Source organism: Anomalospiza imberbis, chromosome 22, assembly GCF_031753505.1.
Source record: "Anomalospiza imberbis isolate Cuckoo-Finch-1a 21T00152 chromosome 22, ASM3175350v1, whole genome shotgun sequence".
NCBI classification, from domain to species: Eukaryota; Metazoa; Chordata; class Aves; order Passeriformes; family Viduidae; genus Anomalospiza; species Anomalospiza imberbis.
Window position 1 is genome coordinate 2,761,491 of NC_089702.1, and position 17,209 is coordinate 2,778,699.

General features: G+C 46.7%; 1 protein-coding gene across 1 annotated transcript; it reads right to left on the reverse strand.

Moving 5' to 3' along the window:
* Window positions 1–1,946: 1,946 nt before the first annotated feature.
* Window positions 1,947–15,895, reverse strand: DHX8 (DEAH-box helicase 8). Its single transcript, XM_068212068.1, has 23 exons — window positions 15,737–15,895; window positions 15,295–15,380; window positions 14,658–14,730; window positions 14,259–14,344; window positions 13,553–13,662; window positions 13,159–13,470; window positions 12,732–12,876; window positions 12,049–12,252; window positions 11,651–11,738; window positions 11,246–11,343; window positions 10,591–10,738; window positions 10,095–10,276; window positions 9,473–9,667; window positions 9,092–9,277; window positions 8,398–8,608; window positions 7,905–8,086; window positions 7,087–7,227; window positions 6,674–6,829; window positions 5,731–5,868; window positions 5,127–5,255; window positions 4,110–4,306; window positions 3,782–3,961; window positions 1,947–3,350 (listed from the first exon to the last, which is right to left on the reverse strand). Exons 1-23 carry the CDS (start codon window positions 15,846–15,848, stop codon window positions 3,131–3,133), a joined length of 3,579 nt encoding a protein of 1,192 aa, XP_068068169.1. The 5' UTR covers window positions 15,849–15,895; the 3' UTR covers window positions 1,947–3,130.
* Between the last annotated feature and the right edge of the window lie 1,314 nt (window positions 15,896–17,209).

The window sequence follows — 17,209 nt, forward strand, 5'->3', positions numbered from 1 at the left end:
CAGATCAGAGAGTTGGGAGTCAATAAATACACTCACGTTTCCAGTTCAGCTAGAGTGAGAGGCAGCTGGGATGGGAGTTATATGCAAGAGTCCTAAAGTTCTTCTGCTGGTCCTGAAAATGACCAGGAGCTTCCAGGAGGGAGATAAACAGCTCCCACACAACTCCATAAAACACTCCCACAGAAGCTTCCGTAAGTCAAGAGACTAAGGAAGAACTTGTGCCTCGTCCTAAGCACCACATCTACCTGCCTTTTCAATCCCCTCCAGCGTGGTGACTCCACCACTGCCCTGGGCTGCCTGGGCCAATGCCTGGCAACCCTTTCAATGAAGAATTTTTCCTAATATCCAGTCAAAACCTCCTCTGGCACTACCTGAGGCCCATTTCCTTTTGGCCTATCTCTGGTTGCCTGGAAGAAGAGGCCAACACCCACCTGGCTCTAACCTCTTGTCAGGGAGCTGTAGAGAGTGAGAAGGTCCCTCCTGAGCCCCTCAGCTGCTCCTCATCAGACATGTGCTCCAGACCCTTCTGAGAGAGATTAAAATAGTTAATGGCTCAAACTTGATTAAAATCACCCAAGGGCTTTGCACATTGCAGCCAAAAAATTAACTGCACCAAAGCCCACCCCGCTCCCCAGAATAGGACTCCTGGCAGGAACTTGAGATAGGATAAAGCTGGCACTATTGCCCAATTATCTCAGGTCTAAGGAAAATTAACAAGGCTGGGGGAGAAGAATGTATCCACAAAGAAAGCCCAACCCAGCAGCTGCGCTGGAAATTAGCTCAGACTGGGTTCAGCAGGGGCCCAGACTCATTTGCTGTGGCCAGGTTTGCACATTGTTCCCCTCAGGCAAAGGGGGAGGAGAGTTTTTGGGTGTGATTTCCAAAGGTGGTACAGAGGGGTGAACACCCATCCCCTGGCTACAAGCCAGGTAAGAAGCAGACCCTGCAGAGTCCTCCCTTGCACAAAGTGGCTCTGCTGTAAAACACACACGGGTCACAGGTCACACTCACCAGGGACATTCATGTGAGAGGCAGGCTTGGAAGGGATCGAAGTCATCAGAGACCCCCCAGAGTGCCCCAGACTCACTTCTGAAGAGTGCACAGGACCGACAAGTGTTGCACCTGAACCAGTCTGTTGTAAAAGACTGCATTACTGCCTACCCCAGCAGGAAAGTGAGTGGGCATTCCCATCTATAGCTGCATGTTTATTAACCCACTGAACTCTGTTCCATGGAGCCCCCACCACCAAGACCAGAAGAAGAGAATCAATGGGACACCACTGGACCCACAGGGTGAACAGCTTTCTACTTAATCTGTCACTCTTCAGTCTCTCACTGTCCACTTCTCCTTTTCCTGTTATTTCTCTCTCTCTGTGTCTCATATTTGCAGTTAAACAAAATCCATACTATTGACTTCAGCATGTGGTCTTGTTTGCATCTGAATTCAGGGAGAAGCATCTCTCTGACAACTGGATCATCACACCCTCCCCAGCTCCACTGGCCATCTCTGGACCCCTTCAGCACCTCAGTGTCCTTTTTGTAGTGAAGGGCCCAGAGCTGGATGCAGGATTTGAGATGTGGCCTCACCAGGGCCCAGCACAGAGCCACACCATCTCTGCTGGAGCTGTAAAGTCCTGAAGGCTTTGCTGTGCCTGCCTGCTTCAGGAAGAGCAGCGGCACAAACACATCACTGTGCATGCCAGGCTCTGCTCAGGATGTTCATAACCATTCTCCTGGCCCCTAGGGAACCATGGAAAGTATCAGGTGAGAAAGCAAAGCAGGAGAGAGGAAGGTGCCTCAGGGGAGGCTGAAGGAGTTTTGGCACCTCAGCTCTTGCTGAGCTTTGGCTTTATGGCACCTGTTTCCATTTCCCTAAATTAGCTTTAAGCAGGTTTTGGAGGCACTGCCATTCCTGTCCTTTTTGCTTTGACTCTTCTGAGTTCAAAGTTACAAACTTTGTAATTCCCTTTAATTTTATGATGATATAACATGAGGGAAAGCTCAGGACATTAAGCAACATCCCTGCTCGCCTTTGTACAGAGAGGTATTTCCAGCACAGCTACTTTTCAATGTGAAACATTCTTCCAATTCACTGTGCAAAACAACCAGTCAAGCTACTTCTCTTCATTTCAACAATAATTTTAGCACATGTCCCAGCTTTGGAAAAAAAAAAAAAAAAAGATTTCTGCAGCTATGGAGTCAAATAAATTTCATCTGTTAGTAACAAAAAAAATATTTTACAGATAGTTTGGGCATGACATAGCACACAGTGGGCAGTCAACTTCTTTTTAAAACAAGAAACTGTTACACAATTTTTGCAGACATTTTGGCTGTAAGAGCTCATTCTATTACAAAAACCCAACAGCTGTGATGTCACCAAACATTTTAAGTGAAAATAAAGCGCATGGCACATTGTATAAAAGGTCTAAACATTTGTAACCATCCATTTCCAGATGGAACTGTGCTGCAGAGAGGATTACTGGTTGATAAACCCTTCAGCACCCAAGAGATGGGGATGAAGGGTGCAGTCTGACCTGTGCCATTGTCCAAATATATTCTAGCTGAGTTTCAAGAATTTTTCCTGCCTTATCCCAAAGCCAGAGATACTAAATATCTCACCACAGATGGCTTAAATAAAATACAAGTCGTTACATTGCATGGGAAAATGCATAAACTTGGTAAAATAGAGAACAGGCTGCTCCCAAAAAGCAGTCACTGACCAAGAACGTTAAGCAGAAATAAATCCCTTTTAGCAGGGTAAAACCACAAACTATTCCAGCTTCCATCTGTCTGGTCCCTCAGAACCCAGTCAGGCTGGTGAACAACAAGTTTTAAATCACCATTTTTTGGTGCTGTTCAGCTCAGTACCCAGATTCCTGAAGTCTTAGATTTTGTCTCTTGAAAGGGGAATCACTAAAGTGCTCCAAGACCCATTTGTGAGAGGCTGCAGTGGCCTGTGCAGCTGCAGCACATCTGGAGTGCCCCTTGAGCTCCTGTTCTGCCAAGGCTGACTACAGGTGCACTGCACGGGTGAGCTGCATGGGAATGTCTGTCTCCCAGGACACTGGCAGGAGTGCAGAGGTCCCAGTCCCAGAAGTATGAAAGCAGCAGAGTCCAGGAGGGCGCCGGGCTCAGCGCCGGCGGAAGGCGCGGGAGATCCTCCAGGCGTTGGGCTCCTCGTAGCGGTTGTAGAGGGGCTCCAGCCGCTGCTGCTTCTTCTGCTTGCTCAGCTTGGTTGGATCAGAGACCTTGAAGAAAGCTGGGGCAAACTCCACCAGCCAGCGAGGATCGATGGTTGTCACCTCCCGCATGTACTCCTTGGTGGTCAGCACCAGTTCGTGATACACCACCCTGGGAAAAGGGACAGCAATTCTGGAAATCAGTTTTTTCAATCAAGAAGCAACAAGGCAAGGGCTTGCTCCTTTTAAGCTCCAGAAGAACCATCCCTATTTTTCCCCTCCTACTTCACAGCTGCTCTTCAGCACAGAATTCCTTCATCCCATTTAAAACAATGCTCTCTCCCTCTTCAACACCCAGTGTTTGAAACCCACTTGCACAATAAAGAAACATGCAATCACAGCTTCAGGCCTGGCCTTGGCTCCAACAGTCAGTCTCATCTCTGCACAGACAGAAAGTTCAGCAGCAGAGAGACAAAAGTAGACTTGAAACTTTTCTCATTGCTAAGGAATCAGCAGCCTCTGCTCAGACTGTACTCCACAAAGAGCACACACCACTTTCTCTGTGATAAAGTCTGAAGAGAAACAGGAAATCCCATGCCTTACCATTCAGGCTGCCTGTTGAAGAGGGCACTGGATGGGTGGATGTAGACAACCTGCTGGTCAATGAGTGTCCGATAGCCTTCCTGGGGATCCTTCTTGGCTGCATTTCTGAAGAAGCCACTGCAAATGGCCTTCTGGACCCGAACTGTGGCCTTCCCACAGGACACCACGTCCAGCTTATGCCTGCCAGACAAGAGTTAGAGAGAAAAAGATCAGAGCTCTCCAGATTTGGATGCAGCTACCAAGATGAGTTTAGCAAATTTTCTTTAGCTATTACAATGCAAGAACAGTAAGACACAGAGTCAGAACTTGTCCTCCTTGACCTGCTCACCTGTCCATGATGCCCAACATCTGCTTGCGAATGTCCTGAGCCCGGCGTAAGGACCGGGCCTGGATGAAATTTTCATAGCACCAGGGATTTGAAAATTTATTATTCTTCCAGGAATTGTACACAGCCAGCAGCGTGAGGTGGTCACCTTCTGTTTGATGGAACTTGGCTTTCTTTTGGTCAGCAAGTGCTTGTTTATCCTAACACATAAAACATGCACCCATCAGATATCTACATCATAGAGAAAATCCCTGGGCAATACGAATGACACAGGCTCCTTGTCATTCCTATCGTGACATTTTAGATCTATCATGATAATGATACAGGATTAAGACACAGAATGTTTTTTCAATTTCAGTCCCTATTTCTGAAAGAACACATCAAAGTAAATGGTTCATTTATACTGCAGGAAGCATATGCACACACTGCACTAACTGCTTTTCTTACTGCTCTACAAATTCATTCAGTTATTCATCAAGAAATGTGCTGAAGCAGTAGGTTTGAACCTGGTGATCCACACACCTCTCCCATCTACACATAAAACATTAATCAAGTAGTGCAGTTACATAGATCAAAACTGAAGTTAACTACCCTGAAGAAGTAATGGATCCAAGACAAACCTGATCCCACCACAGCAGAGCCTGCTCCTTACTGACTTAAAAGAAAGCAGCACATGATAAAGGTGCCATGAAGAAATACTTTCTGTGCATCTGAAAATGCAAAGGCAGTCTGAACTCCAGAGCTGGGACTGACTTGGTTTAGGCTGTAGGTGTTTGTTGGGAAATGCAAGAGCAATTTTTTAAAGACTTTTCACTTCTACCTTCCCATCTGCAAAGAAACTACCAAGAGCACAGCTAGAGGCCCTTAAATGAAAAGGAGCATCAGAGAGGTAATGCACAAATAAATGTTCTGACCAAATTACAAGTTTCCTTTGGGAAATATGCTCACTCTTAACCCCTGAGGCATTCACACCAAATCCACTCCGACTGTAACACTGCTGCCTCTGGCTCAGCTCCTCACCTTTGGCCTGTAGAACACATTCTGCACAGACAGCATGGAGACAATCGTCAGCATCTCCTCGCTGCATCCCAGATGCACAGACATGATCAACATCTTACACAGCATAGGCTCCAAGGGGAATTCTGCCATCTGCAAGAAACATGTTTCAAGGCATTCTGCGAAAAATCTTCAGTCTTCTCAGTGCAAAAGAAAGCAATGCCCTCTCTCACATATTTACTTTGCAAAGAGGTGTGCTTAAACCAGAATAAAACTTCACTCAACATGAAGCAAATTATTTGTCTGTATTCATGATCACAAGAACATCCCAATACTTACAGGAAGTTTTTAGACATTAATAAATGTAAACTTATGAATAAGGAGAAACACTAGTTGCTCCTTAAAAAGCAGAAGGTACTTTTAAAAAGCAGAAGGTACCTTAAAAGGTATCTTAAAAACCAGAAGGTACAGCAGAACCGTGGTAAATGAAAAGCTACCAAAAAACCACAAGAGAATGACAGCAAAAGGAAACCAACAATGCTAAGCAAGGCCTACCATGACTGCTCTCATGTCATCCCCTGAATATTGCCAACCCAGGCAGCGGTAAGAGGTATTTTATTCTGCCTACCCTGCGCCCAAGTCGAGTGAGCAGCCCCTCATCATCCAGAGCTCCCAGGGTGTAGAGCTGCTCCATGGCAGTTATGAGAGTCTCCATGGGGGGAGCATCCATGAAGTCAAAGGACAGCAAATCATTGATGCCCATAGCCTGGGAGGGATTGGAGAAAAGCCAAGTTAAAACACTCAGAAGGAAGGCAACAAACTCCAGCCAGAGATGTAACACCAAACAGTGAGGCACTACAAAACTTTAGGCAACCCTAGGCTCATGTCCTTACCCTGACTGCAGGTGCAGCCATGAACACACAGCTGCCTTCCTGCGCTTGAAATAATGAGCACTGACCCATGGCATTCCTGCACTACTCAGCTTTCTGGTCTGTCCTTTTGGTACTGTTCCACACATCCCTCAAGCAAGATGATTCAGTTGAGGAGAAATATAAGCTAAATGCTGCTTTTGGGACTTATGTCTTGTAATGCCCTGTGAGCTGACAGCTCCACGGGACATTAAGTGTGCCCCAGAAAGGGGAATGGCAGCAGCTTTCCCAGCTGTGACTGGGTTAATCCAGGTCACAGACTTCCAGAGGGATGGTACACACTTAAACATGCCCAGGTTTGCAGCTCTAAACCCACTCTAAAACAATGCATCTCATCTGTTAACAATATAAATGTCCCCTACATAGGAAATGCTACTGCTTGAGGTTTCTGTTTCTCCTACCTCTTGCAACTAACTGTTCTGTGCAGTTGAAACTCATCATTTAGCTTGGATATCCAAGCTATTCTAGCCCTCAACAGAAAAACACAGTGCCTGAAAATTGCTTTTGTTGAAGTCTCCCTTCCAAACTACCTCTGTTCACTAGAAGGACATGAAATTACAGCACTACTTCCTGAGACTCAAAGGCAGAGACTCATTTGTTGAAACAACACACTGGCTTGCAGCAAGCTGGTGAAATACCTACCTTCAGGGAGAGCACTGTACTGGCCAAATTTGTTCTCTGGATTTCAGGTACGTTGGTGGTTAGCATCTCATCTCTATACGCACGTTCTGTGTATAACCTGTAGCATTTTCCTGGGCCTGTTCTGCCAGCCCTGCCTGCACGCTGCTTGGCTTGAGCCTAAAGATAACAAATCACCTCAGTGAACAGGTACAAACTGGAACAGGTGAAAACAAGTAAAATAAAATGGTTATTCACAATTTTACTTGTACTGATAGAAAGGCTTTCAATACAACACAGGGAAGTATGTATTCTGTAGGTACAGCCTCAAGGAGCCATCAGAAATGTGGGTTTATCATTGCCTCATTTTGCTCACTTGTGCTTGGATGGCACATTGACAAGACACCCATGGGGAGAGCCAAACACAGAATATCTACCTGGGAAATTGGTGTCACCACCAGCTGGTCAATTCCAGTCTTGGAGTTATAAACCTTCTGCTTCACAAAGCCAGGATCAACCACATAATATATTCCATCAATAGTCAAAGATGTCTCTGCAATGTTGGTGGCAATGACAACCTGCAAATCACAGTTTGAGTCAGCACCAGTTCTGTGTCAGCCTGCCAAGCCAACTTCATCACTCAACTCCATCCACTGGTATAATATGAGCAGTTTGTTACAAATGCTACCACTGTCACTTAATGTTGAAAGCAGAAATGTGTTCACAGGGAACAGAAGGAGATGTTATCTACAAAGATGGACAGGTTTTAAGTATCTACCTTTGTTTAAAGTCTAGGCAAAAAGGGAAAAGTGCGTGATAAAAGCTACCATTAAAAGCAAGAGAAAGCTTGTAAGCAGACTGCACTGACTTCAGGGGGATTTTTACCTATCACTCAGACACAGACTGTATTCAGAGAAAAATCTTTCTGAGAATTTATCTCTAGATATTCACCAGCTGCTTGGTAGGAAATTTACTTCCATGCAACAGGAACTGCATTTAGATTTTAGATTCTGAGATTAACTGAAGTTAGTATCCTTGAAAGACAGCATTAAATAACACACCACACAGAGGTTTGCCACACCATGTGTTTTTACATGTGTTCAAAGGCTTAGATAACTTGATATGTATACAACCAAAAATATGCTCTAAGCTGTAAATCATCTTTTCCCCAAAAACTTTATCCTTAAAGCACTGTAATACACCCCACTATTAAAATGTATCAGCAAAAGATGAAAGGACACATAGATGAAATTACCTTTCTGCTCCCTGGTGGGGCTGGGTCAAAGATCCTGGTCTGCATTTCACTGGGCAAAGCTGAATATACTGGTAGGATAATTAACTCTGGAACATCAGGTCCTAGAGATTTCATCCTCTCATAGAGGATTTCACAGGCAGTGTCAATCTCTTCCTGGCCAGTTAGAAAGACCAAAATGTCACCTACACAGGAAGTAAATTAAAACATCCACAAAATCAATTCTGTTCATTACAACTCCTGCATTACCATATTTTCATTCCTCATGTTTTCCATTTATCAGAATCTCCAAGTTTTGCTAGCAACTCTTAGCCAAAGGCAACAAACTTCAGTCTTTCACCCAACTTTTTCAGCATTTTAGTTACTGTATTTGCAAACAAGAAAGAACAGTCCTGACAGCATTTAGCTCACATTACTAACATGATCCATGACTTATACAAAGACCTTGCTCAGAGGTCTTTAAATCACCAACAACCCAAAATCATTCTCGACTCACCTGGTGGCTCTGTTAAATGGATCTGCATTACTGTAATCAGACTGGCATCCAAATAATCTGTCTCTGGCTCTTTTGTGTACAGAATTTCTACTGGGTATGTTCTGCCAGGAATTGTGAAGATTGGTGCTTCATAGAAATACTGAGAGAATTTCACAGCATCCAGCGTTGCTGATGTCACTATCAGCTTCATGTCCTGCCGTTTCTGCACTGTCTGCAGGAGGACAAAGTTCTCAAGTCATTTATTGCCTTTGGAACTATCAAAATATGGCACTTGACTGAAGCCAGACAAATACAACCAGTAATAAAAGATGTTTTAACATTTGAGTAGAGGTGCAGCTCATCCCAGTACTCAGAATTCAGAAAACTGACCACTGAGGTCCCATTGGAAGCCTCCCTTAGCAACATTATCACAAGAAAGCTTTTGGCAGAGCAGGATGAGCAAAGCAAGAACACTCCCCTTATTCATCCACCATTATGAACATCCAGGATGGCAAATTCTCATTGTTTCTGCTGCATTTTGCTTGCTCTGTCTTCACATAAGAGGCTCATTTCACTAAGATTCAGACTATAAACCCTTAAGAACATTTCCTCTTGAAGCACAAGTATGAACCTAACTTGTGTGACTTCACCTTTGCCTGTGCCCTCCTACCCACACAGAGGACATGAAAGCAGTAAAAATCCAGTGCTACGTTACCTTCTTCAGGAGCCCAAAGAGCACATCTGTATGTATGGTCCTCTCATGGGCCTCATCCAGCATGATAATGGCATACTGGGTGAGATCTGGGTCTATCAGGCACTCTCTCAGTAACATCCCATCTGTCATGTATTTGATGACAGTCTCAGGGCTGGTGCAGTCTTCAAACCGAATGGTGTAGCCAACCTGGAGGGAAGAGTTGCACAGAAACAGAAGTTACACAATGATCAGCCTCATTAACTCCCAGTTTGATTATTCCACACACTCACTTTACAGCCTACAAGAGAACAGACACATGGACACACAATAAAACTAGCTCCAGTACTGATTTTTCCTACTTTTCATGCTTATTTTGGCATTTTCTTCAACATGGAAATTCACCTCTTGTCCCAAGCAGCAACCAAATTCCTCTGACACCCTCTTTGCAACAGACATTGCAGCCACTCTGCGAGGCTGAGTACATCCAATCTTTCCTCTTGAGGTATATCCTGCCTCAGCCAGGTATTGGGTAATCTGGGTTGTTTTCCCAGATCCTGTCTCTCCAATAACAATCAGAATCTGGTTGTCATGCACAGCCTAGAAAAGACCAGAAAACACACACTTGTAAAAAATTCTTTAAAAATCAAAACAAACCAAACAAAATCAGCACGGGCTATCTGGGACTAGATTAAGCAGCTCTTGCTTTTGCTTCAATTGACCCAGACCAAAAATCATTTATGTATCCCTACTGATCAAGTCAGTGACCTGTTTAACTGCTCAGCTGACTTATCCCTTGCTCACATGATCTTAGCATCAATTTTGACTTACATTAATAAATATTTAGAACCTCATTAGAGTAGACATATATATATATATATATATATAAAATACTTTAAAATACATATAATGAACTGAAGTTCTGCACTTAAAATGATCAGCTGACTATTCACCTATCAAAAAGCTAAACCAAGACTATTTTAAATCACTGCTTGCTCAAGCCAGAATGCCTTTTTATGAGACTTACTTGTATCAGCTGCTCCTTCAGTCTGAAGATTGGGAGACTCTCTCTCTGTTCAATGATGGAAAGCTGGGTCTTCTTACCATAAGAAGCTTTGTTGCCACCAAATGCATGTTTCTTCCACTCAGGGATATCATTTGGCATCATCCCAATACCTCGCATGTTTGCAGCTATTTGTCTTCCATCCACTAGAAAAGAAACAATTTCATCATTACATCCAGATTCACACGGCACAAACCCTGATGATCCTGCTCCAACTGCTCCATCATCCAGGCCTTCTATTCTGTGTGTTTAAACGTTTTTTAAGTTTTCAAGTGGATATCTCCACTATTGCAGGAAATACCTGTACACTTCCCTTGACATTCCTATTTCCATTTCAGTGGAAAAGCATTCCTTCTTTGACTCATTTTTAAAGTATGGCAGACAAACACAGTATGAAGACATTTCTCCTGGGTTGCTCAAGTAGCACAAAAAAAGGCACAGTTTACCTGTGCACACATACCATCAGGGAGAGGATCCACCCAGTGTGTGTTGAGGCCCATGGGGATGGAATCCATCTCTGCTTCTCTCTGGGCTTGTTTAAGTTCTCGCCTCTCTTTAGCTAAGGCACTTTGCATCATGGCAGCCTGGGACAGGGAACCATCTGGATTCTGGAGAGCAAGAACAACAGACATCAAGCACTACCATTCCTTCACCTTCAATTATCTTTCTGTTGTCACTATCTTTTAAAAACATCTTCTAAAAATGCTTGAAAAATGTTAAATTTTGTTTCTTGGCTTTCCAGGATATTTCCATCAGGATAGCCTCATAAACTTTCACAGTGATAACTAATATGGAGCATCCCTACACTGCCCAGTCAAAAGGATTATAGGCACAACCAATGAAAAGCAATTCTTTACTACCTTCTACTTTCAAAAGATAAGAAAAAGCAGAACAGAGAAATTTTGTTCTAACACACCTATGTAAAATGGCATTTCAGTTCCATTTTTCCACTTTACAGTCACCAGTTAAGTTAGAACCCAGCTTTATTTGGAAGGAGGTCAGTGGTTGTTTTTCAGGGCTCTCAGTAATGAGCAGGTAGGAAACTGGTTATTAAATTCACAAATATTTGTATCATCTAATCAAGTACATTGGTTTTAGCCCTGGAAATCTCTTACCTTTACTATTTTAATGGGACTCATATCCATGCTCTGTTTAGTGTGACCTCGAAGAAATGGTGGCTCTTCTTCAACTAGCTCAATCTCAAGATCCTCATCTAAAATTCACAAGTGACAATTGTAACAGAAAAGTTAAACATCTTTGGGGTACATAAAAGTGCCTGTTCAAATAATGCTTCCTGTGTACTCTTAAATATGAGGTACTTAGGAGTATTAAAACACTGCAAATAAAAATGCACAGACAGGGCACATCCAAATGCCACTAATAATACAGCCAGAGGAACCCTAGTTGAGAGCAAATTGTGAGATGCTTTATAGTTACTTCTATCATCAATATATTTTTGAATAAAAATACATCCAGAAAGACATGGAATTTACAGCACTAAGATTGCTGGGAAATACTACCTTCTTCATCATCAACTTTAGGAAGAATCCCAGTCTCCTCATCGAAGTCAGGAAACTCTTCCTTGGAAAGCACATTAGCTGCAATCATCTGGGAACAAAACGGATACAGCATGAATATGTTCCCATGAACAAACACAGCTCATGCCTATGACTCAGTTCTAACCCCATCCTGTAAAACAGGAACAAAGGAATGGTCCAGTATCCTCTCCCCAGCCCACCCAGCCTCTGACCAAACAGTCCTTTTGTTACTCCAACTAAACAATCCCAGATCAAAAGCCAGCAATTCCGAGTTAATGAGTAAGGTACGCAATCAATCCATCCAGGAGCTGCATTCCAGTTCATTAAAGTCCCTGGCAACTTGATCACCTGTATCCTAGTTCCCTGAATGCAGCACACACCTGTTTTATCTCCCACTTCTCCGGGTCTGAAATGCGGGTGAGGCGTTTCCGCTCCAGGCTGTCATCCTCCACCTCGGGGGCGCTCACCAGGGACAGGTGACTGGGTCTGTCCGGGTTCCTCATGGAGGTTTCTTCGTTGGTTTCTCCAACCAGATTCCTTCTACGGTTTGGGTTCAAGTCTTCCCCAGTGTCTTGATCAACATCCTACATCAGATGGACTGATTAATCAATCAGCTCTGCACTTCTCATCTACTAACTCTGGTGCTTTCTAGTGGCAGTAATATCCTGTTCACAGAAAATGCTGTTCTGTAGGCTTTTTGGTTTTTTCAGCTGGTACTGCCAGGTAAGAACATCCTCAGGCACAGAACACTCTACTCTGTCTTGGCAATAGCAGTGATTTAGTTTAAAATTAAAAGTTTCTCTCCTACTGAAAAAGGAAGACAAACAGCAACAGCTTGGAGGTTTGCCTTGCCTTGTCTCTTTGATATCATGTCAAGCCAAGAAATTGATAGGAACACTACATCAAAACTAGAGAAAACATGTAAAAAGTAACAGGCCACTTAAATACAGAACAGTAACTCAGTTTTTAACTCCCAGCTGAAAGGTTATGTATTAGTTTCCAACAAAAAGAGTGAAAAGTAGCAAGAAGAGGCATCATTTTAAGAATTTCAGCGCCTCTGTACCTTCATGCTCAGGCTGGTTTTGGATCCAGTAAATGATAACACTTTGACTTTCACTCTTTGTCCTTTGCTCACGACATCAGCAACGTTGGCAACCCGTCCTTCTCTTCGCAGCTCTGAGATGTGGACTAAGCCTTCCCAACGTTTCCTGGGAGTGAAACACAGGGGCATGAGAGGGGGATATTGCTACTCTGACAGCCCTTCAGATCACTCAGAAACTATACTAAAATATGTTGCTGTCAACAGATTGTGTATGTCCACAAACTGGCTTTTGTAATTAGAATTTTATAATTCTCTCCTGTCAAATCTATTTTTCTGAAACAGCCCTTCAAAGCCCAGAATACCTGCTGGTAGCTTCATCACATCTTTAAGGTACCAGCAGAAAAGAGAAGTGAGCTGAAACAGATCTATAGGAAACATCAAAGGGTACCTCAGTCCTTCCAGCTGCACAAAGCATCCGAACTGCATTATGCTCGTGACTTTGCCGTTGTAGATGTCCCCGATGGACGGCTCCTCAGCTGGTGGACGGTCTATGTGCTTGTCTCTCCACCTCTCGTGGCTCTTTTCAAGGTATTTCTCCCGATCCTTGCGGTCCTTACTGGGACTCCAACTTCTGCTCCGTGACCGGTATCTGGATTTCCCCCTGTTCCTGTCCCAAGTCCTGGAACGAGACCTGGAGCGAGATCTGTGCCTTCGCTTCCTGTCCCTGCTACGACTTCGGCTCCTCTTCCTTTTCTTCGCCCTAACAAACCAAAATCAGGATCTTTGCAGTGGATTTCCACCTCAGGCAATGAGAGCAGCCAAGACCTTCCCCCCAGACCTACCGATGGTCGCTGCCCTTCTGCTTGCCCTGCCTGTCAGCACTGGGCATCAGAGCTTCCAGTTCTTTCAGGGCATCAGCTGCCACTTTCACATCATCTTCATCCAGCATATTCTGCAAGAACAAAAAACTGATGCCCCTTTCTGCAAAAGGGCTGATAAAAAGCTTGTCACAAAGAATTAATCTACAGAATTATCATCATATGTGTATCTATTTAGAAAGAACGCAAGATAAAAAAAGATCAGACTCAGTATGTGATAAAGAAAAAAAGTAACAAAGCACTCTCCCTGTTTGGCCAAAATATTGAGACAATTCTGCTTTTATGCAATAGAAAGTTCCATCTCAATGCCCCAGATTGTTACAGAAATACAAATTCCAAGTCCCTCATAGCATCTGAATATACAACATTTTTAATTGGTTTGTAACACATCATTACTTTGAACATCATGTAAGGAAGGCCAGGCTACAAATTTCATGTCACAAGAATCTCATCCTCCAAATATTGAGCAAAATAGTGTTAATATGGCAATTGTTAACAGCTATTCTTTGCAACAATGTGCAGTAACACCAGCTTTCTACCTCTTCCACATTTCATTTCTCAAAGTTCACATTTATCCAGGCATTAGACAGAGAAAAAAGGTTGAAACTAACTGGGAAAAAAATAAAAGTTTTTACACAGTCACAAAAGAAATCTGAAATGACCACCTTACCCTGATGTTGGGATTGTCTGGCCTGCAAAGGGCTGGATACAACTCCCTCAACTTTTCTTTCTCCGATTTGGGTTTGACAACTGCCTCTGATTTTGAGATTAAAAAAGAAAAAAGAAAAAGCACAATGAAACACAAAACTTAGAACTGCTACAACAATTCACTCTTCATTTTTCTATATTGAATATAAAGCTTAATTTTTGTCTGAACGCAAAGGCTGATACAGCTTTTACAGAGATTCAATTCGAGGAATACTGAGTTGCCTTCCTTCAGAGAAAATTCTGATTATTAGTGAATATTTGAAAGACTGAACACTCAGAGTTACAGCAGCAGGATGCACGGTGCAGTAGGATTTGCCTTACAAGCCTACAGCAGGAACTGCATCAGTCTCACCCCACCTACCTTTGCTCGTGGATGGTTTTGGTGGAGGCCGCATCGTCTGTATGAGACGGAGCAAGTTGCTGATGAGGGAATCCTGAAAAAAAAAAAATCAATTAAATACTCCAGGAAGCGACTGCAACACTTTCATTACTAGAATGCACAAGTGGGGGTTTAAAACGCTCAATTCTGAAGATGCAGGTTGATTTTCAGAAATTATCACTAGGCTTTGTGTATGCTCTAAAAAGGCGTAAGTTGAATCCAAAAATAATTAGGATAATTTCATCTAAGTGACTTTTCTGTTAATAATTTTAATAATCTATTTAATCCAACTACAGTTATTCCTGAGGAATCAATACAGCAGACTTATGACAACATCTGCCTTCATGGAAAGTTGTTTCTTCCCTATTTTATATGCTCAACACAACAATAAGCAATTTGAGTCCTCAGGAAGAGGCTTTTCAAAGACTGCAAAAGTTTTAAAAATATGAGGAACGGGAAGGCAGAGGAGACAGGAATATCAGAAGCTAATTAGTATGCAGTTTTCCAATTGAAAAAAAAACAAACAATAATAGCTCTTCACAACTCCCTCTTTAAACCAAAAAGCTCTATAAAATATGGCACAAGAATAACACATAAACAACGTTCAGGTGCCACTTACAGTGAACTCAGCACCATTCTTCAGAAGAATTGCTTTAAATGTGTCAAAGGTGGTATTTTTCTCGGCAAGACTTATCACAAACTCGGCTGTGAGGAAAAAGCACAAAGTAAACTGAGACAAGAAAGCAGAAAAGCGGAGTAAGGACGGCACAGAAGCCGCTCTGGCGGTGCGGGACCAGCCGGGCCCCCGTGGGCCCGGGGAGCTTCTCCTCAGCCCTCCCCGGCAGCCCACACCGAAGCGTTCCCTCAGGCTCACAAGTTTTGGGCTTTTTTAGAGAAAAATAATGGATTTCTAACGTCCAAATTCGACAAGCGCCTTCACAAAACGCATCCGGCCCCACGGAAAGGGCCAGTACGGCCTCTGTCCGGGAACGCGATGCTCACCGGCCGCCGTGCCCGGGAGCGCCGCGGAGGGGCCCGCAGGCCGCGCCCGGCCCGCTTACCCAGGTCCTTGTCGTTGATGCCCAGGTGGTTGTCGAGCTCGGTGCACACCTTGGACACCAGCGACAGGTACTCGAGCTTGGCGAGCTCCTCGGCCGCCGCCAGCTCCGCCATGGCCGCCACGGCCGCGTCCGGGGCGCGGCGGAAACGGCGCCGGGACGGGAGCGGGGCGGGGCCGGGACGAGACCGGGGCGGGGCCGGGACGGGAGCGGGGCGGGGCCGGGACGGGAGCGGGGCGGGGCCGGGACGAGACCGGGGCGGGACCGGGACGGGAGCGGGGCGGGGCCGGGACGGGAACGGGGCGGGGCCGGGACGGGAGCGGGGCGGGGCCGGGACGGGAACGGGGCGGAGCCCGGGACGAGACCGGGGCGGAGCCCGGGACGAGACCGGGGCGGGGCCCGGGACGAGACCGGGGCGGAGCCCGGGACGAGACCGGGGCGGGGCCGGGACGAGACCGGGGCGGGGCCGGGACGGGAACGGGGCGGGGCCGGGACGAGACCGGGGCGGGGCCGGGACGAGACCGGGGCGGAGCCCGGGACGGGAACGGGGCGGAGCCCGGGACGGGAACGGGGCGGGGCCGGGACGGGAACGGGGCGGGGCCGGGACGGGAGCGGGGCGGGGCCGGGACGAGACCGGGGCGGGGCCGGGACGAGACCGGGGCGGGGCCCGGGACGAGACCGGGGCGGGCCCGGGACGAGACCGGGGCGGGCCCGGGACGAGACCGGGGCGGAGCCCGGGACGAGACCGGGGCGGGGCCGGGACGGGACCGGGGCGGAGCCCGGGACGAGACCGGGGCGGGCCCGGGACGAGACCGGGGCGGAGCCCGGGACGAGACCGGGGCGGGGCCGGGACGGGACCGGGGCGGAGCCCGGGACGAGACCGGGGCGGGGCCGGGACGAGACCGGGGCGGAGCCCGGGACGAGACCGGGGCGGGGCCGGGACGGGACCGGGGCGGAGCCCGGGACGAGACCGGGGCGGGGCCGGGACGGGAGCGGGGCGGGGACGGGGCGGGACGGGGCCGGGACGAGACCGGGGCGGGGCCGGGACGAGCCCGCGCCCTGCCGGGCCAGCGGGCAGGGTTTGCTGGGCACCGAGCCTTGCCGGGCACCGTGCCTTGCTGGGCGCCGAGCCTTGCTGGGTGCACGGCCGGGCGGACCGGCGCGGCCGTGTGAAGGTTTTCCGTAACCGAAGCGGAAAGGCGCTTCCGTCTCCAGCGAAGGCCGGCGAGCTGCGCGTAGCCGGTGTTGCACACACCGGGCACGGAGCAGAACGGCGCGGGGAGCCGGCCCGGGCCTTGTGGCAGGAGCGCGGGCCCCGCTTGTGTCCCCGGCCGGAGCAGCCGGGGCCGCGCGGGCCGGGCAGTGGCGAGGGACGGCCGGGGCAGGGGAACAGCCGGGGCTGCCGTGCCTGGAGGAGCAGGGCTACGAACCCCCCAGAGCCTGTGCTCACCCGAAATAAGACACAGAGGTCATATC

Coding starts and splice junctions, on each gene's coding strand:
- DHX8 (XM_068212068.1), bottom strand. CDS start 15,848: ATGGCGGAGCTGGCGGCGGCCGAGGAGCTCGCCAAGCTCGAGTACCTG. Junction 10,277..10,590: donor GGTGGATCCTCTCCCTGATG/GTATGTGTGCAC, acceptor TTTCTTTTCTAG/TGGATGGAAGACAAATAGCT. Junction 8,609..9,091: donor TCTTTGGGCTCCTGAAGAAG/GTAACGTAGCAC, acceptor GTCCTCCTGCAG/ACAGTGCAGAAACGGCAGGA.